Raw genomic sequence first — 25965 nt, 5'->3', positions numbered from 1 at the left:
CCTGACCTATTTATTAAACAGGTAACCCGACCCGACCCGTTTAACCTGTTTAATAAACAGGTAACCTGTTTACCCAACCCGACCCGACCTGTTTAACCTGTTTGCCCAACCTGACCCGTTTAACCTGTTTAGACCTGTTTAACCTGCCCAACCCGACCTGTTTAACCTGCCCAATCCGACCTGTTTAGACCTGTTTAGACCCGTTTAACTTGTTTAGACCTGTTTAACCTGTTTAACCCGTTTAACCTGTTTAACCCGTTTAACCTGTTTAGACCTGTTTAACTTGCCCAACAGTTAAACGGGTTAAACGGTTTAAACGGGTCAGACATCTAAAACCCGTATCCGATCCAATTAATAAACAGGTTAAACGGGTCGACCTGTTTACGACCCGAACATGTTTAGGCCAAACCCAAACCTGTTTATGGCGGGTCGAACACGGGTCGGGTTGGCGGGTCGGGTCATATTTTGCCATCCCTAGTTGGAAGGCTGACCGAACAAGATGTTCGGTTAGTGCAAGTTTTGGCCGTGTCACACCTGCCATCTTATTAGATGGTGGATTCCGCACCTGCCTAAGTCAATTACAGCCTACATTTTGACTAGCAAAAGGAAAGATTGGCAACTTGACCTATTTATCTGGAAAGAACATGACATAAAACCGACCAACAAATTCCCTACTTCTAATGAAGGAAAAAATCTCGAGATGGTGAATTAGACTCAGCCTATGCTGGCCTTATACTCGATCCACTGCTGGAAAATTCTCTTCAATAATCGGGCCACGGCCGTGGAGTTGGGCAGAAAGCCGATGATTTCGACTTTCAGTTGCTAAGGGTCATATAGCATTTTTTAGAAGTGGCTCGACAGCAAATACAACAGTGAAGTCATCAAAAGTAGATGCCCGGAGAGGAACTACAGTCCCAGGGAACGAACGAGAGAACAATGCAGCAATCCAAGATCCAATCGGGTGTTTAGACATTAATTCTGCGGGCAAGTTTTGCTCCCAAAGACGTTGAAAGTTGAATGAAAATACGATCACGAAAGGAAACAGCATATATTCAGAGCAAATTGCTCATGGCTGCACCGAAGTCACCGATACCTTAATACAATGGCGAGACTAGTTTTTTGTGGCTAATAAAAAATGGGATCTCTACAAGGAGTTCATGTCAACCGAACAACACAGATTAGCAACCTTTCCATGTTATAGTGAAAGCGTGAAAACCAGGCAAGAAAATTAAATCCATGCAGTATTCCTTTCCGAACAAGTAAAAAATATATACTCGAGAGGTCTTGGACTGACAAGCAAGAAGAACAAACCCAAGTATATTTATTATATGTAGCATACCTTGGAATTCAGCCACATGGAATGCTCATTTTCATGCAAGTGGATATACAAGTATGAGGAGAATCGAGCCATAAACATGGATTAGGATGTTTAATTTGTAATGATTACTTTATCGATTTCATTTTGTTCCTGCCTTTTCTACTGTTCTATCCTTGTAGTAAGCGGCTTGTTCCCCAACCTTGAGAGGGCAGGAATTTTTTTTTGTTTTTTTTTTTAAAAGAATTCTAACACATAAAAGTGGCTGCCTAATTGTTTGTTACTTTTGTCCCTTCCATTTCCTCAAACAAAAACATATCCACTTCTCTATATAATTTTAAATCCCTCACACCCGTGTGCTGAATTATTTTGCGTCCCCCATCTCCAGCACACCAAGTATTCTATATGTAAAGAAAGTCTGCCTTCTTCCAGGAATTCTCCTTCGCATTTACAAGCGGAGTCGCCGGCCACAGAACAAAGCAAAGGGAAAACTCAATGCATCAGTACTGATGTCTCTTTTAAGCGATGATGGTCCCAAGGAAAAAGAAAAGTCCATGAGAAACGCCAACTCCGGGTGAAGACATTCTGGAATAGAATATATAAGGCCTGGTGAAGGCTGGAGACAATAAGGATGCCAACCAGGAGAGTGGAGACAAGGTGATGCCCACAGGCCACAACCAAAGACTAGTTTAGCTCGACCTGACCTTGGAGAGTGGATTGGGACATACTACAGTTCACGGTACGTTAAAGCAAGCAAACCAAATTTCAAACTCCTTAACCGAGTTGCTTTCCAGCCAAACAACCAACTAGGAAATGATTAGGTCGTACTCATCACAATTCAATTTGATCACCAACTTGTTTGTTGTGACACATCGTACATGACGTTGATCAAATTGAGGTTATATTAGTACTAATTGAGTTCTCCTCGCTTTTTTTTCCCCTTCTTTTTCACTCTCCCTGTTATTTCTTTATATATATATATATATATATATATATAAACCTTTTTAATCTAAAGGAAAGCTCTCAGACCATATCATCACTATTCCATTAGCTGAAAGAATTAGAATATAAAAGATGGCAGTGTTTGGCCTTTGCTGGAATTAAGCTGTGTTGCTTTTAATGCAACATACGCCTGCCCGTGAGATATGAACAGGACGCACAACCTAAAAGCTGCAGGATACAATATTTATCGTATGAATCAAGTCATGTAATAGTGTGCAACTTCTCATAGGCAATTTTTTTTTTAATCTTAGAAAAATGAAAAACTGAAATAATTCCTACATGTAATGTTACCATCCAAATCTTGACTATAAGATGGATTATATTTGTTGCTCGAAATTGGACCCGGAAGTGACCACGGACCAAGGAGGAGGAGCTCCGGCAGGAGATACGACGGCGGGCTGCGTTCTTCGGAGGACCTGCAAGAAGCTGGTGGCCAGAGGTTCCGTCGCCAGCCCTCCGATGTTTAAGTCAGAGAGATTTTTTTGGTGAAGCGAAGTTACGTAAAAGGAAAAAGGATCTCTCTCTAGAAGGAAGAAGTCCCTCCTTTTTATACGAGAGGTGTATGGATTACCTGTGACGTGACTGTGCGAATTAATGAGTTACCGTCATGATTGGACGTGATCGTGTGAATTAATGAGTTACCGTGGATGGCCCGAAATTTTAGGCTGGTTGGAGGTCCGTTGAGACCATGCGCATTTAATCGTTGACAGTCGCTGGGCGGAGATCGCAGGATTGGATCCCGGATGAGGAGGAGAGAGACTTGATTTCCGGTGGAGTGGAGGGTTTTGCTTCGTCTTTTGACTGGGTCTCTTTTGGGCTTGAGGTCAATTGGGCTCAGCTTAACTGAGATTAAGGCTGCAAGGCTGCGAGCTCTGAGGTCGGGCGCATTGAGGTCGGGCGCCTTGAGGATTGCCGCCGTTGTGCTCGTCATTACGTGCCGGCGATATATCCATGTGTTTTGAGCAATACATTTTTTTCCCCTTATGGCAAAAATACATGAATAATGTGAAGCCCATAGAACCTAATTTTGAATTGGGCTTGGTGGTTGGAAATTGTTCGAATAGCTTGTGCAGGCCATTACACCTCAAATTTTGGCTCCACCGAAAGGAACGGAAGGTAATAATAATAATAAAAAAAAGGCCGTGCGAGACTGCGACCATTGCTTATAACTACTTGATACCCCCTTTATTCCGAACTTGGCCAAAGAACAACATGCACGCCATCTCTCTCTCTCTCTCGCTCTTTCTTGAGTGAGTTACACGTCATCTGTGATGTGGACCTGTAACACATTACTTGGAGGAGGAAGAAAGGAGGAGAAAAAAAAAAAAAGGGACATCTTCACGAAGTTTCTTGTCATCCTAACCGTTAATTTAGTGGATAGAAATTAGGTTACGGATACATCTGGTTATTTTATTTTTTTCTCCATCATCCATTCCTCATGTTGGAATTGGGAAAAGAAAGAGAGAATCGTAAAAAAAAAGGAAAAAAGGAAAAAAAAAAACTAATTCCACCTTCAAGAAGAAATCTTTGCTTCCTTTGGAGCTGAAGTGAGAATTAAAAATTTGATCTGTGCTTCAAATCGGGGGGGTCGGTTCAGGGTTTCCAGGGACGAAATCGATGGAAGGGGAAGGAAGGAAAAGGGGAAGGTGGAGAAGGAGTTGTTAATAAAAAGGGAAGCGAAGAGGGAAAGAGGGATTAATTCTGCTTTTTAGCGGCTGGAATAAAAGGGGATTTTTTGGGGAATAAAAATGCCTCCTTTTCGGTGGATGGTCGGCTCGCTGCCCTGGTGAGCGGCCCACGGAGAAGCGGCACGGCCCCACTTCCCACGTTCGATCCTATCTTCTCGTCGAATCCGACGGCTGTGATCTGGTCTCGGAGGCGAGGCATTCGGTTATGACCGCGAAGCGTCACACCCGGCGTCGGACTCTTCTGGGATCGTCTTCTGGAATCGTGTATTAAAGCCCGAATCCTTCGGCTCCTTCTCCCTCCCGTGGAACGATCCCTTCGGCCTCTCCTTTCTAAGGTTCGAGAATCAAAAGATCATTTTTCTCTTCCGCCTTTTTTAAGGTTCTGGAATTCCATGGCTCTCGTCTTGGTGTGTGACGTGTCGGTCTTTCGGCTTTTTTGGGTCGCGGTGTCGAATTTATGAGGAATTTGAGCGTTTTCTCCGCCAGAAATGGCGAGGTTTATTCCGGTTTGTTTGCATGCCATGACGTGTGGTTCTGAAGGTAGCTGAAATGGCTCCAAGCTCGTCTAAGTTTGGAAATTTGGCCTTTTTAGAACGGATACGGGGTTCTAAGTCACCTTCTTCTCTTTGCTCTCTTGTTCCGTCTTTAGTGGAATAACTTCTCCTCTGTGGGTGAATGGATTTTTGGACATGTTCTTGATGGTATAGAAATCTATTTCTCTCTATACGGGATGTAGTTTTAACGATTCGTGTCTTGTTTTATGTTTTTTATGCTAATTGATGTGGATCTGCATCGTAATTAGCAATCCCTCGCTGGTAATTAAATGCCTCTTGGAAGTTTTTTGCTGGTTGTTGTTCAAAACTGGATTTTCCCCCCTTGTTTTTCTTCTTGGTCTGTCATCCATGAACAATCTGGGAAGCTAGGAAATCGAACCGCTATGCCTTTGTTCCTTCTTAGTTTCTGTTACTTTGTAGTCCCAGTTTTATTTTTTCTTCTTTTAATTTTCTTTTGTTTTTGGATACGGTTTTAATCTACTTATTTCGGGCTTGATGCCATAGGCGGCAAATTGCTGGATATGTTGTTGATGTTGGAATTGAGTTCTGTAAGTGATGATTATTATATGCTCCCACCTGTATCTAGTATCCATATCAGTATGGTTGCTCTGCGCATGGCTTAGCGACTTGTTTGCTATCTATGACTCATCTTCACGAGAATTTTTATAGCGTCCACCTATGGGTGTTTCATTTTCTTTTTCCTTAACAATCTTGTGATGCAAGTATTTGCCTTGATTTGGAGTTTACCATCTATAAGCTTTGAGATTAAACTTTGTTGTCGGCCCAGAAACATGCTAGAACTGATCCTCTGGATTGAATGAGATCATGGAAACTGCTGTGCCGAAAGAATCTTCTGCAAATGAATTTACTCTTTGTGCTATAAGATACCTCCAATGAAGTCATTAGATATGCACATTTGTTCATGCAGCATCCGTCTCTCATCTCAGGATCGATTATATTTTGTGACAGATATTTTCATCCATTGAGGGAATTGAGGGATCTTCAAGTCTATAATAGATGTTGGAAAGTGGTGTATCCTTGAGTTTGTGCTTAAAATGCTAAATTTTCCCTTTAGTGTTTTCTCTTGGCTGTGTTCTTAGATTATGGATTACATAATTCACTTTAGTTAGCAGCTAAGTCTACTAGAGTCATGAACGTTCTAAGAGAACACTATAAAGCGCTGCTGGTAGCCTGCCAATTACCTGTCTGATGTGGCATGAAGGGATTGGTGCGATTCACAGGGTGTAGGTGATCTTCTTTGGGGTAAATTTCCTATTTTGCCTATGGTGAACCAGCAGCACATCAGATTGCACAATCTGGTGGATGCTCCATGGCTTTTCTGTCATTCTAAAGGTGAAAGGATGTGAAAGTGGCCCACAATCTTGCTACTCGGACTGTGTAATAGAACAGAGTCGTTGGCTTGAAAGGCTGATGCTGTATGCTTGCTTGATCTTGCTTAGGCACTGAATTTCTCATTTACAAAAAATAATAAAATTGCAGCTATTGGCAATTACTGCATTTGAATCATTCTCATGTTGTTTGCTACGCTGCAGAAATCAGTCTCACTCTTTTCTCGGCACCTTCTGTCTGTTGACTATTGATCTTGTAATATTTTGCATTAAAGATCACTCAAGTCTTATTGTTGATTCGAAGCTTTACCTTAGTGTTGCCATCCTGACATCTGTGAATTGTACTGCACAATTTCCTTTTCACACTCAGGCTCCTTGTTTACGCCTGACCATTGTTCTTAAGCAATTGCATTCCTGATATAGATACGTGTTCACTTGTTGCAGAACTGAAGAAGCCCTATATCTTTAGGTTGAAGGTTGCATCTTTCTCATACGCATCTCCATCCCGAAATGGATGGGTACATGGGTAGAAAAACTGCTATCGGGCTTGTTTTGTCTAGAGGAGGCTTGAGCCTCACTTTTAGAGAACAAAATTTTGAGGACAGAAGCATTAAATATTGTAATCGATTAGGATGCAGCACTAGGATTTACTCCATGAATGACATCCAGACTGGCAACCAAGAAAAGGTCAAATATTCGAGGGGTTCTGTCCACTCTACGAACAGAAAAATGACAAATGGAAGCTCTTATGAATCATTTCATTCTTGTGACTTTAGAAAGACTCGTCAGGAGCGGCGTAGACAAACATCTTTGCAAGGGAGAGCTACTGCAGAAAGCAGTGATAGGCAGAGCAAGATTGAAGATTTGGACCGTGAAAACAAAAGATGGGAGATAAACAACTTGGAATATGATGGCAGACAGGGGGAGCCAGAAGATTCTGAATCCATTCCCATAACTAGAGGCAATCATATTGTATTTTCTGGTCCTGATGAATTTGAACCTGTAAATCTTCAAGCGTTTTCTGAAAGTGCAACTGAAGCATTGGGAAGCTGCAGCACCAGATTGAGTTCAAGAGCGTGTAAGCAAGTCAGCCGACGACACAGATATGGTGATCAGGGAACCTCTTCAAGTTCCTCCACCAGGCATTCTTCGACATCCAGAAACACCAGCCAGGCTGCTAAGCGCGCTACAAAGGGTGGGGGAGCTGAGTCAAAGAAGTCTGGTCTCAAACATCTTAGTCACACATCAGTATCAGATGTCCTTCCATCAGGTTGTTCCTCCAATTCTGGTCTTGACAGAAGGGTTAACACCCTGAGAAAGGGATCCTCAAAGGGAGGGACTTTGTCTGCCAGAGGCAAAAGCATGAGTGCATCCTTAAGTGGGGCAAATTCAGGTTCTCCAAGAAGAGGTTCTTCTGGCCTTGGCTTTTCTCTTCGAGAGCATTTGACGCCTCAACGAGCTTTAAGAAGGACAGGTGCAGTGTCGGTAAGAACATGCCTGGCTCCTAGTGGGGTGACTAGAACAAGGTTATCAGAACAAAGAGATTATTCTCTTTCAACACCGGAGCCTGTGACAATTGCTCAAATGCCTCAGACTGATTTTTCTGTACCAGAAGTTGTTCCTCGATGTTTATCAAGATCATCTCGTCCTGAAGATAGCAGCACACAAATGTTCAATGTCTCTATGGGAGACAGAAATGGCTACCAGCACTTTAACATAGAAGGAATTGCAGAGGTATGCATATCCTCTACTCCCATAATCGTAGACTCTTGTAATTAATATGCAAAGGAAAGAGAAATTCACAAAGACCAGGAATCAGTAACGTAATGGCTATCATGTTCTTTCATTTAAATCGTTCAGTGTTCTTGTCTTTATCTTCTTGTCTCTTACTATTGCTAGTGCTCATACTGATTGAACTAGGCACTAGAAAATGAAAGAGCTGCTTTCCGACTTGCAGGTTTTGTTGGCACTGGAAAGGATTGAACATGATGAAGAACTAACTTTTGAGGTTTTTAATCTCTCTTTTTTTTTTTTTTGCTTTTTCTCCTATCCATTTTATTTACCTATTAATGTTGAGAACAGTTTCATAACTCCAATAATGGATTGGCGAAAAATGAATTTTTAAAATCAATCCCTGACTGTTGGGTTTGAAGTCATGGTATTAATAGCAAGGTTGCTATATGTCTTGCAGCAACTATTGGCGCTAGGGACGGACTTGTTTTTGGATGGCCTGAACTTCCATGATCAACATAGAGGCATGAGGATGGACATCGATAATATGTCATATGAGGTCCATTCTATCATTGGATTGTGTATATTGTCATTAGACTGATCGATCACAATTTCATCTTCATAAAGTTTTTGTTTCTTAGCCTTCCATCTTTTTTATTTTCTTGTTTGTAGTTCAAAGTAATAAAGTACAAAAACTTCTGGTTAAAGAAGAACAAGAACTGCTTCTGGCTCTACCAGAAATGTCATCTCTGCTGTGGGCACTCGCTATTGCATATGACACCAATTTGATTCAAACTGTTGGAAATGGTCTTCATCCTCTCAAACATTGCTAACCATGGAGCTATCCCTCTGTTGTGTTCCTTAAATTTTTTCTCCTCCTTCAATTGATCAAAGATCATTATGACTTCTCTAGTCTATAAAATGGAAATTCAAATAACTTATTTATAACCAAGATGACTGAGGTCTCAAATGTCACTATTTATTGTTCATGTTTTTTGGTTGGTTATGTATCCATTCGAGCTTCAGCTTTCTGAATTCTTTAAGATTATCTATTGCTTGTAGGATTTCATTAACTTACCCAAGCATGTTTTTCACAAGCAGGAGTTGTTAGCCTTGGAGGAGAAAATGGGCACTGTCAGTACAGCCCTCACAGAAGAAGCATTATCAAAATGTCTTAAAAGAAGCATATATATGCCTGCTTCCACTGGCTGTGAGGAGGATATCAAATGCAGCATATGCCAGGTAATCTAACACCCACATTGCAGAACTTGTTAGAAAATGTCATATTGCATTTCCAATGCGTACCTTCATCTAACATGGAATTGGCTTTTCCAGTATGTATCCATGTCTATATATGAGTGCAATATTTGCATTGTTTCATAGTAGCTTGACTTCTCAGATATGTTGCATCTTTTTTTGCCTATCAGGAAGCCTTTAGCTGGTGCAGTGACTATAACTGTTGGACAAAACCTGTGCTTGTATTCAAGGGGAAAAATTAAATAGTTCCTTTTCCAAATTGATCAATTAAACGCAACAGAAAATGAACCCTGTATGAAGAAGTCGCTTGATGGATTTTGAATCCGAGAGAGAGAGAGAGAGCTGTTGCTAATCTGGTTTTTGTATCATCACAAAGGACATATCATACAGAGGCAGGCTTTAGTGTGCTCTGTTATGACCTGGTTGTCACGGATTTGAAACATGGAAGTATTACCTCTGCATGCAGGGGTAAGGCTGTGCGTGTATACATCTGACACTCTGCAGTGGCAGAAGCCTCGTGCACTGGGTTGTAGAGGACATATGGTGTATGACTGCCTAACATGGTGATGATAGAGTCCTTACCATCAGTCTGTTTGATGACCATGTTCTTGTGTCTGTGGCAAATGCTCATAATGGCTGGCATTGCTGCGAAAAATGGGCTAATTGCTCCTAAAATAGTTTGATATGGTTCTCTTTTTGGGACAACATGCCTAATATTTTTGTCTTCCTCTTCTGTTTGCTTTCTCCCTTTCTTTTTCCAGGAAGAGTATCTTGTCAGAGATGAGGTGGGCAAGTTGACATGCGAGCATCGTTTCCATGTAACCTGCATCCATCAGTGGCTTCGGCAGAAGAACTGGTGCCCTATCTGCAAAGCCTCTGCGTGTCCAGTCTCCTGAAACCCTCATAGCTTACCCACTAAAACAAGGATATCTGAACTTAACTGTACACTGCTCTCTCCTGTCTCTGTAAATAGCATTATCTTTCACCGTTCTTATGGAATAATGTGTATGGATCATAGGGATTTCTCCAAATTATTTTTCTTGTCTCAATTGTCAACAGAAAATTCTGCATTTTATTTAAAACATTAAAAGACTGTCCATTGGAAGTCTTCTTGTATGGGCATTAAACATCACCCATAAAAGAAATTAAAATTCATGCCTCTGTGAATCAGTTGTTCCATCATCCCTGCCAAGGGCCTGCCTTTGTGTTTCAACTGGTAAGGAATTGTGATTTTTTTTTTTTTTTTGAAGTGGAAGAACTTTTTGTTGGTTCTGAATTTAAGTAGCAGGAATTTCTTCTGTGTGATGCATGGCAGCTTCCTGCCTCACAGAACCTGCCTTTCTCCGAAGAAGAGCATTGACAAGGGAAATTTCAGGTCCTTGGTTCCTTGAGTATCAAATCGTTAGCTTTAACTTGCTATTTATTATTGGTTTCATGTGATATGGTTCCTGCTGCTCATTCTTAGCAATATTAGTCTAGAGCCCTTGAAAGAGCATTCCCCATCCATCAATCCAAACAACAGCTTTTAGGTGAAAGACAGCACAAACTTATAGGCCCTGTTTGGATTCTTGGATAGCTTGCCGGCAGAATAAATCCATATATGGCTCACACATTGAGCTTTTTGAGTTGCACAATGGGGAGGAAGTTTTACAAATATGGGAAATTTTGATTCATTCATGCAATCTGGTAGAACGCAAATCACCCAGAAGGAATGTAGTATCCTAATTCTTTTTTAGGATTGCACGATCTGAACAAAGGACAGAGCTCTCAAACAAGAGTTCGACTATGAGAATTGCATTTTAAGGTCAAAATTCTACTCAACAATCCAGAAGAAATGCAGGTGGCAGCTTTGTGCTCCACTCAAGAAACCCAAGTTTCCTGCCAAAATTTCTGGAGAGAACAGTGGTTCTTGCTGGTGAATCCTTCCTTAATTTGTATCAAATTTGACAAACCCTGTCCGGGGAACAGCATAAACCACTCTAGTCGGCACCTTCGACTGAAATGTGTGCTGATGCACCAGCAATAGCACAAGCTCATCTGGAGTTCCAATGGCACCTTCCTGTCTGGTATAAGGCAAAGATTTGCCAAAATTCTCAGATGAAATCCAAGTAAGAACTGGAAGTATGACAAATTAAATATATATAGCATCATCACCAGCATGAACATTAACATATACGCTTAATATTGTTGGAGACAATCTCTGCTGTTTCCCTGTTGATCCTGATATATATGTGACTCCCTTTCTTTTTTTTGTCCTCTTTTGATGGTGTCATCTGTTATTCTTCCACTGAGCAGTTAATAAAAGTCTTCAAAAGACCAACCTACAAAATCTCAGTTGACAATCAATATGCGAACAATTATTTTTTCTTAGGACTGTTAATACTGCTAAGAATTGCATGACTTTCAAAATGAATTTCCCAATCTATGCTACATGTAAGCATTTTATATCCGATGAATAACATCAAGAAAAGCATAACGGAAGGAATGCATGGATATAGCATTTACATTTGGGTTATGGAGAGTTTAAAAACCAGTGGAGCAGAGAGTTGATGTATGGGTCTCTTAAATTTATTTTCTTCATTCTGCTTTAAATATTTAAGCAAGTGAAACAACCATAGTTAACTTCGATTTTCAGCTTAACTATGGTATTCAAGTCATGCAGTAACTACAAATTTGTCTGCACATAACCTGAGATATATAAGCTTTGGACATGACCCTCACTTCACTTCTTTATCGAGCGTGATTTTCTCTATGAAAATCGGCGGATGGCTCTATCGAGAGGACTCGTATTGTGGCGAAAGGTTTCACACAAACCTATGGCATCGATTATCTCGAGATCTTTGCTCCTGTGGCCAAACTAAACTCAATTCCATACAAGTCATTCTGTCAGTTGCAGCTAACAGATCTTGGCCACTTGCGGGCAGAGTCCGGTCTTTATTCGGAGTTGTATTGGCCTGGGTGCCCTTTCACCCTAGCCTTTTTTCTGCTATGGGGTCTGACAAGTCTTGGCTCATCATTGCATCTTGCTGTCGTCCTAGGCCTCTACCAGGTTGAAAACCCTGTTGAAGCATGAGCAACCATCCCATAGACAATGCTCAACAAGCATAAACCTAAATCAATGTTTGTAGGCAGGAATTATCTGTATGCAAGTTAAATATTATTGCCTCCTAAAAAAGAAGATGAATTAGCAGTTCTTAACAACTGAGATCAAAAGTGAAACATGTGGAGCATATGAGGAAAGACCATGACTGGAAGAGACGTCAGCCAGCAGAATTGGCTGCAAGCTTAAATGCTGTGGCACAGGGACACTGGGAAAGTGGTCCGCTATTAGTATTGTCTTGGAACGAGCTTCTTACATCTAAAATATTTGAGTTTCATCATAAGATGCAATTATAATTTACTCTACTATGATGTGCAGTTCATTCAAGTAACCGCATTATTATGTAATGCAGCAGAAAGGAAACCTCTCTTAATCTGTTAAATTAGAAGTCAGTCAGAATTCGTAAAAGCATTTAGGTCCAATAAATCCTTTTGCAGAATAGAAACATTCTAACTAATGTTAATCAAGAATATTGGCATGTGATGAACATATAGGAAATGTTAGAATTTAGCAAACAGGTGCCCATATGATCTCAGGCAATTAAGATGGCAGTGCAGTTGATGTTCATAAAATTGGTTAGGATCTTTTATGCTATTTCTTGCCATCCAGTGATGAGATGGAAGGTGCATGACCAAGGATTTTTTTTTCTTTTTCTTGGCTTGCCTGAAAAAAATGGCCAATTGATGCTAGGAAAGAGCAGCAATTCCAAGTAACTAAGAATGAAGTAGACCCCAAAACATAGAATGCAGCTAGCTGTTCACATGTACTTTTATTTTTTTAAAAAATATTTGCACAAATAGAGCTAACATTCAAAAAGTCTAGATCTCGGAAATTATTGAGTCATTTGGTATTCAGTGCTGCTTTAAGAAAAGAAAATCAAACCATTTTCACTCCATCTAATACTTCTAAACTATTGGCAGGTGAAAAGAGATTGATACCATGCACATATTTTAAATCTTTTCATAAAAACATACTCATCGCCACTATATTTAGTATCTTGATGAAACAGAGGCATTCGCAGAATTAGAAGTCAATTTATATATTTATACATGGTATGGTTCTCCATAGCATGGTAGTCTTATGCTATGATTATATTTCACCTAATAACAAAACTTGGGAGAAGAATCCTGCAACAATGTTTAAAGGGGAGAATAGTAGGGGATATGAAGTTACCTACAGATATGCAATAACTAGGTGGTAATATTTCTAGCTAATCAAAATAAGACGATAGCAAATATGCGAAAAATTAAAAGCAATACCTTTTTGTCTGTCATCCAGCCTCTTGAAGCCCTTGTTGCCTCTTATAAGCCAAAGCACCATGAATCTTTGGCCTTGAAACCATCACTCTTATAGACCTAGATTGTTTCCCTCCTATCTCCGAACTCAGCAGTTGTAATCTTCCATGTCCCAAATGGAACAACTATTGTCCAAAGAGAAGGTCCATCATGCTTAATAAACTAATAACCTATCACTCTCTCTCTCTCTCTAAAAATAGTTCTGTTCCAAGATTTTCATTCCAGAAAAGGAGTAAGGTTTAGACGAAATGATGAGGTGAAGACCAAGAGCATATCTGCATTGAAAAGAAGTTAAAATTAGGACAAAGGCAAAAAATTAGATATTTTCCTGAGAAGCCACTGGCATAAGTTCTCATATGTGATTAGCTCCTGGAAAAAGAAATGTTGATCAGCTTAAAGACAAATGTCAATATTTTCACAGTCAACCTGGTGTATAGAAAGACTAATCTGCATGGCCCTTGCTTCCACTTCTGCTGTTAGAATTTAGTGACATGATAGAAGCCGGCAACACAGGGAAGGAAAAACAGATCAGGAACAGCAAAGGGGAAAAAAGCCTTTGAAGGAAGAAAAGTTTCTTCTATTTTCCCAACATAGCAAAAAATTCCAAAAGAGCAAACAATTGCCATTGGGAAAAACTGTGGTATTCAAGGTCTTCCTCGCCAACACCCTCTGCCACATAAGAAAATAAAAGACAGAAGAAATATAAAAATTTAAAGATAATAAAAGAAAACTTAGCCAAAAAATGTACTTGAAGCAAATAAAGTCAACAGACTCAATGAATCTGAAGATTTGATATGTGAAGAAAAATACTATAACCGACACCCTTGATTAGGGAAACACACAAAAAAATAATGCAAATTCTCTACTTCATTAGAAAAGATAACTAGAATGGATAATAAACCGAAATACCAAGGAAGAGAGATCAATAGAAGAAAAAGAATGCCAATCAAAGGATGACAAGGTTCAAAACCACAGCCAACATATTTAGCCAAACTAAATCGTACTCATGGGCACATCCCCTTGTGACAAACCAGAACAGCCTTTGAAGATATTAACCTAAAAGTCATATGGCAGAGAAAAAATTTCTTTTGCCTTTTCCAATTGAAACATGGCTAGGAGTGCTCTCAATTAAATACAAGTTCTTTTGTTTTTTGGTAGAATCAAATACAACTTAGGCATCGGACAAGGTTCCAGTCTCTTACTTTATAATTAGAAAGAAAAGATAAATATATGGTTTTAAATGAACATTCAAATTAATATCAATTTCTATCCACGATCATAAGCAGGTCCTGACACGTGACTAGTCCAAAAGAAGGTAAGTTAGAGACAACATCATAGATAATTGTAATCAATTATTACATATTTCAACAGATATCATGCTACAAAGATAGGTATTCTTTGATATCTATCAGCATGCCTCTGATTGCACAAGTACCATCAAGAATATGGCACCTAAGAAAATAAATAGAAACCATAAGAATGAATTTCCTAGAATATTAAAGTATCAATAATGTTCATCCTCCTTTGAGTTTCAATTCACAAAAAGAAAAGCATGTTTCAAATAAAATTGGAAGCTTAGAATGCATAACTTTCTTGCATAAAATAAATAAAAGAGTTTTATTATAAGAACAGGGCTACAGTCAAAGCAATATTCCCAATTGGTAAGTCACCAGATGGGAAACGCTAGGTGGTAAATATTGAATAACGTGATTGGTCACCCAAGCTCCATTGTCAGCAAGCTCATTACCTACCGTGCCAATCTTTGATGTACTTAATATCAATATCCTGGTTTTCAATTGAAAATTAGCACACCTTTTCCACACAGTTGTCAGAAAGCAACAAAATTTCCATTATGCAGTATCCAGCTAGTAGTGTCAAGGCACCCAGAAACCTGACACAGAATAACCGGATCTGGATTCCTGATTGTCTTCAGTTTGGATATGGGTATATCTCAACTGGTATCCCAAGAACAACTCTGAAATGATATTGATCTAGTTCCAACGTACCTACCTACCTATGAAGAATCATTATACTGACTGAATACATTCCTTTTCACATTTGGTCATATTTTAATAGCAGAATTTTAGTTCATATTGTGATGATTCTCATCCTGAGCTTATGGATTTATATTATGGGCTATGAGTCCTTATTAAGGTAAGATTATCGTCTATAAGTCCTATTTTGGACATGAGTTAGGAAAGTCTTAAACCACTAGGCTTTTGCCTAGAAAAGTTTGTTTGTATTCAATGCTCAATATATTTTATTTCAAAAGGTTTCAAAATATGTAAGTTGCTTGCTTCAAAATCTTCTCTTTCTTGTGTAAGTCCCTTCAGAAATCCACCAGCTAACTTTGTTTTTTCGTTGTAGGAGCCCTTAATTGTCTTCTTATAGAAAGTTTTATTATTTCTTTTTCACATAAACCATTGCTTGTTTCTTCAAAAGGAAAACCTTTTATGTATGTTGTACTGTAAAACTAAAAGGAGCCTATGATGGCTGCTGATATAAGAAACACTCCTCCATCGTAATACACTTCAAAGTTTAAGCAATAAAATGAGGGTTTTATCTCTTTTTCTACGTCGTGTGGTTCCATGCTTTTAAGGTGCAAATACTTCAAGTCTAAGTGCAATGACTAGGTTCTTTAATGCTGCCAAATGACCATCTTTTTCTATCTCTTTCAGGGTTTTTCTAGCTGTACTCTCTCCACCTCGATGTTATCTCTCTCTAAGCCCTTAGGACCATTCATGAAAAGCCTCCGAACATCTTCAAATCCCTTTATCTCTAGTCCTCGACTTTTTCCTGACCTCCCAAGTCTGTCACTCTTTTCAAAATTTCGTAGCTTATTGTCCTCTGTAATCTCTACTACAACCCATTTAGAGCCTAGTTTTATATTCCCTATTCTCAGTTTAAAAAAAATGATATTAGAATTCATAGAAAATTACACTTCTTGTTCAGTTCAACCAAAATTCAGGCTTGATTTCAACTTCAGCTGATCATATTTAACAGCTTTGTTTACCTAAAACCTCATTATAACCTAGCGGATCTTCTCTCTCTCTCTCTCTCTCTCTCATGTGTGTGGTTGTGCAATTATATGCACATATACATACATATGTACATATCTATTATATAATGCGCAAATATGTATGTACATGTATTACTTATGCATTAACAAATATTCTGCATGTGTAACCCATACAAACTCTAAGTGTTATACATAATCATGCATTAAATTAAGATAAAATGCACTAAATTAAAAGTAATCAAGTTTGAAATCCTATTCAGTTGAAGCTGCATCAAATAGTATGGACAAAAAAATGAATGTCAACCTCCTAGTTAGGAGTTCAAGTATACCCCCATAATAAAATTTATAACGAAAGTAATGCTTAAATAAACTATTGAAGATGTTGGGGAAAAATAATCACAGGAAACAATATTTCTAGAAGATACATTGAAGAGCCGCTTTGTATTTGATAATGGATTAGAATCCAAAAACCTAAAGAGAAATGAGCACTGGATGTATATGAACTTGAACCCAATTACTTTATCAAGTTTGGATTAAAATCTTCTAAATGCCATATAGCATCATAAAGGCCATTTTTTCACTAAGAAATCATAGAGTATACACATGCATGTATCATCAACGTACCTTTACAACTATTTATTACGATTACCATATGCTTCTTCCTTTTTGCATATAAATAACATTTCAACTTCTGTGACACATTGCCCTACTTTGCATGAAACTTTTGCACAATAGACTATATGGTAACAGAATTTTGTCTTACGAGAGCTTCTGATTGACTTGAAGATTAATAATAACAGGAGATCTTCCATCAAAAAAAGATAGCAACAGGAGACCTTTGTAGCAAACTAAATCATAAGTCGAAAGACAAAATGTGATTTCCTCTTCAGGTTTATATTTCACTCAATTTTGCATTCTTAATCATTCAGCAATAGATCAATAGAACTTTGACAACAATTAGGAGAATAAATTAAAATAAATGTACGAGAAAACAAAGCAAACCCTGCAAAGCATGATTTGATGTTGCACCTGAAGCTCCACAGTTGAACCAGAATATTTTGGTTTCAGCGAATTGATCCAAAACTATGTTCAGTTTCAGGATTGGACTTATAGAACCACATTTATTGTGTATATAGTCTATTTAAGCCAATGTTCTGTGATTTCTTTGTTTCTCTGAATATTGGGTAGCATTTTCTTTAGATTGAACTTAGATTTTCTGGAAGCCTAGGAACCAAGGTAACCCTACAAAAATCATTTTTTTGCATACAAATCAAAATTTTTTTGCCTCAAGGAAGAAATTTGTGAAGAGTTATATATACTCAGGTCGAGTTTGGGGCGGGTTTTACCATTATCTATACATGCTCCGTATCCGATGCGGATCAAGTAAAATCTACCCCATTAGGGTTAGGTTGGGTCGGGTACTTGATGAGGCGTACCAAAATAGGGAGGGGGAGGGGGAGAGAGAGAGAAAGAGAGAGAGAGATGGAGAGGGAGGGAGAGAAAATCCTAACCCTAACCCTAGGAGGTCGGAAAGAAGGGGAGAAAGAGGGATACGTTTTCTAACATAATAATGACGTACCTAAACACCAAAATCTAAGGCCCGGAGGTTGGAACCCCATTCAGGTAGGTAAGGTTTTCAAGATTAGCTTCCAGGTCAATGGGTCAGTCTAGAACAGAAAAAATTATCAATGATGAATAGATGCTACACTAGCTAAGCAGCTCAGAAAAATGGTGCGCGAAGGTGCAATTGAGCGATCGTCTTGAGCTGAACTTGACATCATGTATAATTTTCATCCTGAGCTCAGCGAATGGATATACCCCAGAAGTTAAAGACTTCCTTACCTTCCCACCTGTATTCCTTGCCTGTTCTAGCATCTCTTAGCGTTAATCCACTTGAGAGGGTTGCCTCCGTGGTTTAAGGAGAGTGGCGACCATGTGGGGAGGGGGGTAGGTTTCGGTTCTTTGCGGCAAGGGGCTTTCTGGAAATGGAAGGCGACCAGAAGGGGGAGGATTCCGATGGGGTGGGGCTATGGTCAACGTTCTCCTTGGAGATTCACAACAGCTGGTGCTTATAAGGATTGAGTGAGGGTTTTGAAGGGTGGAACCCTTGCACTCCTTTGGTGCGAGAGGACCTTCATCAAGAGATGGAGACGTAGTGTGCTGACGAGAGGCAAAGATCAGAACAATAGACGAGGGGAGAGGAGAGAGATAGAGATGGTGGGAGAGGGAGAGAGATTGCAAAATCTGGACCACAAGAGGAAATCGTGGTTTTACTAAGGCCCAAACCATCCAGACCGCCCAAACTGTTTCGATTCTTGACCGGTTCGGTTTACTACGGCCCAAACTGCCCGATTCGAGATAGTTCGGACAACCATACTTAGAACATTAGGCTCTAAAGAGATTTAAAGGATTTTTTTATAAAAGGTTCGACTATGCTAGAGCTTGTAACTCATAGCCACTTCTATTTCATTTCTTATATAGCCATCAATTGGGAAATGACATATTATACCCTAGACATGTCCAAAATTGTATTTTTCAGGAAAAAATTGTCTGTCATAGTGTTAAACCCTCAATATGAGAAATCCAAAGGTCCGGACGATATAATATATTTTAAATGTTATTGTTTACGTATTTTGTTTCTTTATCAATTTTTCCTAGTTGTAATTGCCTCTTTAGATTTTTAGATAAAATGGTCAAAATTGGAGCCAGAACTTAAATAGCAACCAAATCCACTAAAGTTGCTGAAAGCAAAACTCATTTGATCTAAAGGAGAACAAAACTAAAACTAACTTTGCCAACCTTGCTGAAAATATAAACCATCTAAGCTCGAAAATATGCTCTGAACAAGGAAGCCACCTTTTAAGTTGGTTAATAAGACCCATATGGATGTGATTATGTATATAAGCATACATTATATATTGTGATGCATACATGCAGAGGCATACAATATGGATAATGTGTCGAATATTCATAGGTACATAGATATATATACATATGTTAGTATCTATCCATCTTCCTATGTTTAGTATGATGTATGTGTCTACCTTTAATTTTATATATTTACATATATAGAAAGATGGTGTATACATACACAAACAGATGGAGATATGCATACAAAAATACATCAATACCGATACATAACATATATATACATATACATAAAATAAAATACATATAATGATATAAACTGCTAGAATTATGTGTGCAGAAACCCTATTATTACTTAAAGTGCATTCCTAATTGGAATTTGGCCAATAATTCTTGCCCTGTAATGAATGCAATTTCCACTACTGATCCTTGCCTTCTTTCATTTTCTAGATTCTTTCCAAGTCTAGGAGACCTGGAAGGTTTTTTCTCTTGATCATATCATCCCAAACTTCACAATGGCAAGATGAATATCCACACCCACCTAAAGGGACCTTATATTTTGTGGCAGGTTCGTCACTTTTCAAAGGATGACCTAGTAAAAGTTTAGCACCTTTCTTTCTGTTTGAAAGCTAGTTGTGAAACTTTTCTCAATCTCAAAGGTCTTGTTTAAGGTTAAACATTAAGGGCATGTTTGGTTGGGGAAAGTTGAACTCTAGAACGAAAATGGAAATGAGCGACTCCCATTTGAACTATTTGGTTGAGGAGAGTCCCATCCCATTTTGATTCCAGGAGGAAATGAGAATGCTCCAATCCTCCAAAACTCAATCCCTACTCTTTCCTAGTATTCAAATTCAATTCCGATTCTGATTCTGGACACAAACCAAACACGTTAGAACAAGATCCACCGTACCGACATAGCGGTGGGCGTCAGTACCGGTATAGTACCGAACCGAACCGGTACTGTATCGACGGAAAAAAAAACCGCGCGGACGTGCGCGCATCCGCATTAAATGCCATAGAGTGGCATTAATTGAATATCCCGTGCTATGCGCCCACTCGGGCGCGTTGCCCCGCGTGTGGGGAACCGCGCGGGCGCCCGCGCTTGGGCCGGTGCGATCGCACCGGCCTGGTTCGCACCAATACCAGTTTGTACCATGCGAACTAGGCCGGTTCGCACCCGTATGAGTATGTACCGGTGCGAACCGAGCCGGTTCTCACCGGTAGACACGGAACCATTTGGTTCCGACCCCTTTCGTACCGGATCGGTGCCTTGGGTCGGAACCAAAATTATACGCCGTACCAGACCGGTGCCAATAGGCACCGATTCGGTACAGGCTGAACCGACCGATTCCGGTCGGTTCAGCATACCATGCATCAGAGAATATAGCCATTCCGATTCCCATTCTAATCCATTCTGATTCCGATTTCAATTCCGATTATGAACCAAATGCGCCCTAAGATCTTATATAGCAATGTATCAGTTTGAGATGTTTAGGTTTGACATATATATAGTTTATATAATAAAATGCATATAACCAATATGCCATGAAAAAATGCTTTATTTTTTTAAAAAAGAAAGCAATAATGTGAATTATAACTCACAAAATTGCTCCATATCACTTTGTGATTTGATATTTGATACAATAAGCAAAGCAATATTGCAAATTCAGTGAGCAATGTTATTCTTGAGCAAAAGAAATTAAAATTTTCAAGAAATAGTACATAAAATAAAAAATGAAGAAATTATCATTAAATTTATTTTTGACCTTCATTTGATTATGTATGATGCACGATTTTAATTTGATTATATAAAATGCATCTAAAATTTATTGTTAACCCTGGTTCGTATATATGTGTGTGTGCATGTATATGTATTTATCTAAGTTTTTAACAGTTCATATAACATATGATTTCTTGTTTGAGTAAATATTGTATATGAGGGTTACAACAGAAAATTCATACTCTACCTAGTTCTGATATAGAGCATCTTTGAAAGGTTTTCTGCATCTTGCATATTATAGTTCACTATATAAGCAACGATTATGGTTAGAGTATCGTTTTGGGTATTGATTGTATAGATATGTACCAGATTACAACCCTAAAATGATAAACATACACCATTACTTGGATGATACACACAGCTATCTGTAACATTGTATAATAATGTTTAAAGTTGGGCAGTCAAATTAGTATATCAGGGTTTTCCAATTCATCATGTAGTTTAATGTCCATACAGCTATGCATGTTGTGGATGATATAAGATTATTTAGGTAAGCCAAAGAAGAGGATTATCTGTACAAAAAAATGTGTCTTCATCATTATTAAAGCTATACTCTTGGTAAGGCACTTCCATGGATTGGTATTGCCACCAAGATGAATTTTGTGAGCTAACTTCTTTAAATGCTCCCAAATGCTGAAAACTATATGACAATATAAAAGTCTCCATAAACATATAACAACACAAACCCAAGAAGCATGTTATGATTCTTAATACATAATACAAATCAGCAGAGATGAAGTCAAAGTATGAAATAGTGAGTAATTTTATTTAAGAAATCATATTTCCCCTAAAGATGCTACACATCAAAAATATCTCAATAAATACTACAGAAGTATGACAGAAGAGCCTAGAAGAATGTAAAAAAGAAGGCAATTATATAAAATTGGAAGCTGAGAACATACATAGCATTCTTCCACATACTTGACTTCTTATGTATCACTTGATTAGATAATTCAAATGTAATCTTCTGAAACAATCCATGAAATGGTAAGAGGCTACCACTATTAAAACCACCCAAGCAATTTATGCAATTAATAATATAAAGACCAAGACCCCGAAAGACCTACATGACATGATTATACCTATACCAAGTAACATATCAATATTCCTGCAAAACTGATTTCCTCCACATTTGCTGTTATGTAAAGGCTTGAGATCACTGGATGTGGTGGAAGATATCCCCATCATGGATGCTAAGACGTACAACAAATGCACCAAACAGGGGGATTAAAAAAAAAACTGTCCTTCAGATGGACTGATTTAAGGAATATGATCTTCAAGCAAGCCCATGACTTTACAAAAATTTTGGTTCTAACCTCTGATGACTTTCACCAGAGCGGAGATCCAATAATCTGAGTTCAGTTACGTTCAGACTGGCCCAAAGGCCACCCCTTGAGGCTGTTAGACATCCACCCAACAACAATTTCATTGATCCAAAAAACTTGATATGGAACTGCCTTATTCTTCAAATGGATGGAAGCATATTTTCTCAAGCAGCAATGGCCAGTCTTCACCAAGATGTCGTGGATTTAGCTCCATCGCCACCCTAAAATCCTGTAGAGATATTGGAGACAAGTTTCTCATAGCATGTGTACCCGCTGAAGACCCACCATTACTCTGTACATGCATGTGATTTCCTGCCCAAAAACCATTAATAGACTTCACTACATGTTGCTGCATGTAGACCAGATGCTTCATTGATTCATGTCCTGACCTTGCTCCTACTAGCTCAACACATGATCTAATCAGGTTCTTCAAGTAAGCATCTAACCCCTTATTCAATAAATTAGCACATTCCATCGTCACCCCTCCCAAGGCCTGTGACTCTGCTATTTTTTCCATCCATTTCTTCAAGGCCTCAGTATGACATAGCTCACCATCATCACGGTTGCTCCTAGAGCTATCAGTGCTAGTGCTAGTTACCAATGGTACAGATCTCCATGGCCCACCAACACTAGCAGGACAGAATGGTATCCCAAGTGGAGCCTGAAGAGGACCTCTCTTGGAGTTCAAATCATTACTCTGTTCGACCTCCTCCCCATCTTCCACAACACCCACTTCAACCTGACCCTTGCTATGTACAGAGGCCCGATCATGCGGTGACAAATTCTCCACCCGAAGTCTCTTTGCTTGCCGCTCTGCAGGCCCACTTTGATGCTGCATGGGTCTCTTCAAATCGCAAGGACCCAAAATGCCATTCTCCCTCACAGCTTCTTCATCAGAAGGTAATACAGATTGGTGGGCAGCAACATCTGCCCTCCCGCTGGGTCCAAGAGGACTTGGGCGGTCTTTGATTCTCCGGTCTCGAATGCCAGACCTGACCTTGCGAGGTGATGGTGGCAAGATGTCCCCGTTGGACCAAATAGTCGGCTGTGGAGTTGAAGAAGCACGTTTCCTATTAATTCTATCATCTCCTTGAGGGGATATCTTCCCTGTACTTCCAATGGGCTTCGTGGTGGCCTTAACATGGGGTGGGGTCCTGGCATTAAAGGCATTCTTAAGGATCGAGCGGATGAGCTGGTTGTGCAATGGGATGTTCTCCCGTCCGAGGATCAAAAGGCAGAGCTTGTTGAACTCAAGCTTGCTCAGCTTCTGGGACAGCCACTGATTCAGGTAACCAAAATACTGCTGGGCTCGCTCAGGGCCGAGCTTGTTGGCTATCTGCAACTTGAGGCTGCTGAGATTGATCCGGGCGGCGGGTGGTGACGGTGGTGGCAGCATCTCTCAATGCAGGGCAGCCATATAATTCACCAGATCAACAGAATTAGGGTTCTCCTCTGGTTCTCTCTATCCTCTATCCCAATTCAAAGTTAGGGTTTTGCTTTTCCTTCTACAAGTAAATGAGCTCAAACCAATTCCCTACTGCTCGACCAGAACAATGCAGGCAAAAATCTCATCTCTGGGGCATAAACCCTAGGTTAAGCCGGGATAGGAAGGCCCACGAACAAAGATCTCAAATTCGAACTTCTCCAAAAACCCTGGCCGGATAACCGAATTCCGATCCGGCGGGATCCAAACCCTAACGGGAACGGGACCAGCTAGAGGAGCACCCAACTTGGCGGGCCAGAGCTCGAAAAAGCTCTCATTTTACTGACGAATTGGTCGTGAAGGAGCTTCCATAGATCGATTCCGTACTCTGCGATCGGGAATCCGCTCGAACGGGTCGGATCGCGGCGGCGGCCGCGGCCGGGGAGCGGGATTGGAGGAATCAAAGCGTAAGAGAATAGCGGGGAAAGACCCAATCTTTGGAAGAGAGGAGGGGGAGGGAGGGGTGGAGCTGACCTTTGGGAGCTCGAACTGGGGAGGGAGACAGGGATTCGAAGTGCATCACCGAGCACAGAGAGAAGCTCGAATTCTCTGTATCTCTCTCTTGTCTTTGCTTCTGCTTCGCTTTGGGCTCTCCTCGGTCCCTCTTCGCTACGTCGACTCTCTTCCTCGCTAGTGGAAGGCTGTAGCCTGGAGGATTGGATTGAGCTCTCGTTCTCGTGCTCTCTCTATCGATCGCTGAAGAGCCAAAAAGAGAATACGTCCGCTCTCTCCCTCCCTCTTTCGTTTTCCCCCCTCTTCTCTCTCGGCCTTTTGTTTTCAATTTTTTATTTTGTGTACCCCTGTGTGTTTTTTATTTTTTTTCGTTTTTATGCTAAGTTCTACAATTTGTTTCCCGAATTCACCTAAATTTGGGGCCTACTGACATTGAAGGTTAAAATGTTTGTTGGAGTTAAATTTTCCCGTTGAGTTCTATGACGGATGGAAATGATGATCATAAATATAATAAAGATAATTATGATAATTATAGCATTAATACTTAAAATAATTTTTGAAAGAAATAAATGAAACCAGTCTTAATGAGTTCATTATGCTCATATGATATGAGAAAGGGTGTACCGTGTACATCACGGCAATATATTTTCTTTCTGCATGGAACGGGAAGTAGGCTTTACTATAAGAGATCATTGTATGGGGAGGGGCGGTGAGGATGGGAAGCAAGACTAAGGGTTACCAAATGTAACCAACAGCTTTTAGTGAGTGCAACCAGCATGAGCAAGGGTTTGAATTGCATTTATACAAGTCTACTAGATGCACAGTAACTTTAAAGGAATGTACTTGCTGAAAGAGTAGATGCCCTACAAGCCAATCGCAATATGTATTGCGAAAGGTTTTTTCTTTTGATTTGTCCAAATCATGTACATGACATTTAAATATGAATAAAGGCGTTATGTTTTATCATATGCTGTTGATTATATTTATGATAAACTCCTTAGTTTAGGGCAATGGTTTTAAGACTATGATGAGATCATACTAGTGAGACTTAAAATCCTAAAATCCTAATCTTAAATATTCCCAGTCATTGGTACATTGAGTCGGGGATCAATGATTACCGGAAAGACTGGCATGTCTTATGTATGCTCGACGCAGAGGATGATTGATCTCACAATCATTTGTGTGGAGACACTAATACAAAGATGTGGGTGCTCATTAGAGGAATGAGTTCACTGAATTGACCTACGAAGAGAAATCTTATGAAGTCTTACTTACATGTCAAAAGATGATTCTCTTAGTGGGAGTTGTGCAACTGATCCTATGACCTGAGATCACCATGGTATCTTGTGCACATGAACCCATATTTTGGTTTACACTCATTCATGACAATAAGTTATGTACGAGGTCTTCTGGATATGGTGAATTGTGTACGAAGATTATGAGTAGGTCAACAAGGAATTAATCACTTCTAGTAAGAGAAGATAGCATCCTATTTATTCTAATCATATGATAATTCAGGAAACCTTTGATCAAAGTAGAATGAAAATTAGAAAGAGTTTCTAATGTTTCATTATTTGAATTATCATTAAAAGATTGAGAAAAATATGAATATGAAATTGAGTTTGACATATATTCATACTCATATGCATTTTTGGGATGCAGTTTGATTAAAGGATTGAATTGCATGGTAACTTGCCACTGAAGGGTATTTTTGGTATTTCCACCAAATTCCATATTTTCCGGGTA

At 39.5% G+C, this 25965-nt stretch overlaps 2 protein-coding genes across 12 annotated transcripts; one reads left to right on the top strand and one right to left on the bottom strand.

The window, feature by feature from the left end:
* The first annotated feature begins 3515 nt into the window (after positions 1-3515).
* LOC103701523 (uncharacterized) lies at positions 3516-9945 on the top strand. Of its 6 annotated transcripts, none has more exons than XM_088716185.1 (6): positions 3516-4340; positions 6353-7642; positions 7866-7916; positions 8100-8198; positions 8741-8881; positions 9067-9945. In XM_088716185.1, exons 2-6 carry the CDS (start codon positions 6419-6421, stop codon positions 9136-9138), a joined length of 1587 nt encoding a protein of 528 aa, XP_088572311.1. In that variant the 5' UTR covers positions 3516-4340; positions 6353-6418; the 3' UTR covers positions 9139-9945. The 6 variants fall into 6 exon arrangements, with proteins under 6 accessions (XP_088572311.1, XP_008781824.1, XP_008781825.1 ...); XM_008783602.5 differs by having other exon boundaries at positions 3730-4340; positions 9658-9945; XM_008783603.5 differs by having other exon boundaries at positions 4239-4545; positions 9658-9945.
* Positions 9946-10541: 596 nt separating this feature from the next.
* On the bottom strand, positions 10542-24568 carry LOC103701524 (uncharacterized). Of its 6 annotated transcripts, none has more exons than XR_015975403.1 (5): positions 24241-24464; positions 13718-13960; positions 13256-13566; positions 11051-11217; positions 10542-10959 (listed from the first exon to the last, which is right to left on the bottom strand). XR_015975403.1 is itself a non-coding variant. In XM_088716190.1 (5 exons), the coding sequence occupies exon 1, from the start codon at positions 23677-23679 to the stop codon at positions 22417-22419; it is 1263 nt and encodes a 420-aa protein (XP_088572316.1). In that variant the 5' UTR covers positions 23680-24568; the 3' UTR covers positions 10542-10959; positions 11051-11217; positions 13256-13566; positions 13718-13960; positions 22026-22416. The 6 variants fall into 6 exon arrangements, 5 of the variants coding, with proteins under 5 accessions (XP_088572316.1, XP_088572314.1, XP_088572315.1 ...); XM_088716190.1 differs by having other exon boundaries at positions 22026-24568; XM_088716188.1 differs by having other exon boundaries at positions 21861-24523.
* Between the last annotated feature and the right edge of the window lie 1397 nt (positions 24569-25965).

Source organism: Phoenix dactylifera, chromosome 2, assembly GCF_051530095.1.
Source record: "Phoenix dactylifera cultivar Ajwa chromosome 2, Ajwa_hap1_PhDact_Kaust_v1.1, whole genome shotgun sequence".
In the NCBI taxonomy this organism is placed as follows: Eukaryota; Viridiplantae; Streptophyta; class Magnoliopsida; order Arecales; family Arecaceae; genus Phoenix; species Phoenix dactylifera.
The sequence above is the reverse complement of the archived record's forward strand: the minus strand, read 5'-3'. Positions and strand labels throughout refer to the sequence as shown.

What these genes read in the sequence shown, in the direction of transcription:
- LOC103701524 (XM_088716190.1), bottom strand. Translation starts at nt 23,679, where the DNA reads ATGCTGCCACCACCGTCACCACCCGCCGCCCGGATCAATCTCAGCAGC.
- LOC103701523 (XM_008783602.5), top strand. Translation starts at nt 6,419, where the DNA reads ATGGATGGGTACATGGGTAGAAAAACTGCTATCGGGCTTGTTTTGTCT. An exon ending in ACATAGAAGGAATTGCAGAG is followed by an intron (nt 7,643 to 7,865) that starts GTATGCATATCC and finishes TCCGACTTGCAG; the next exon opens with GTTTTGTTGGCACTGGAAAG. An exon ending in ATGAAGAACTAACTTTTGAG is followed by an intron (nt 7,917 to 8,099) that starts GTTTTTAATCTC and finishes TATGTCTTGCAG; the next exon opens with CAACTATTGGCGCTAGGGAC.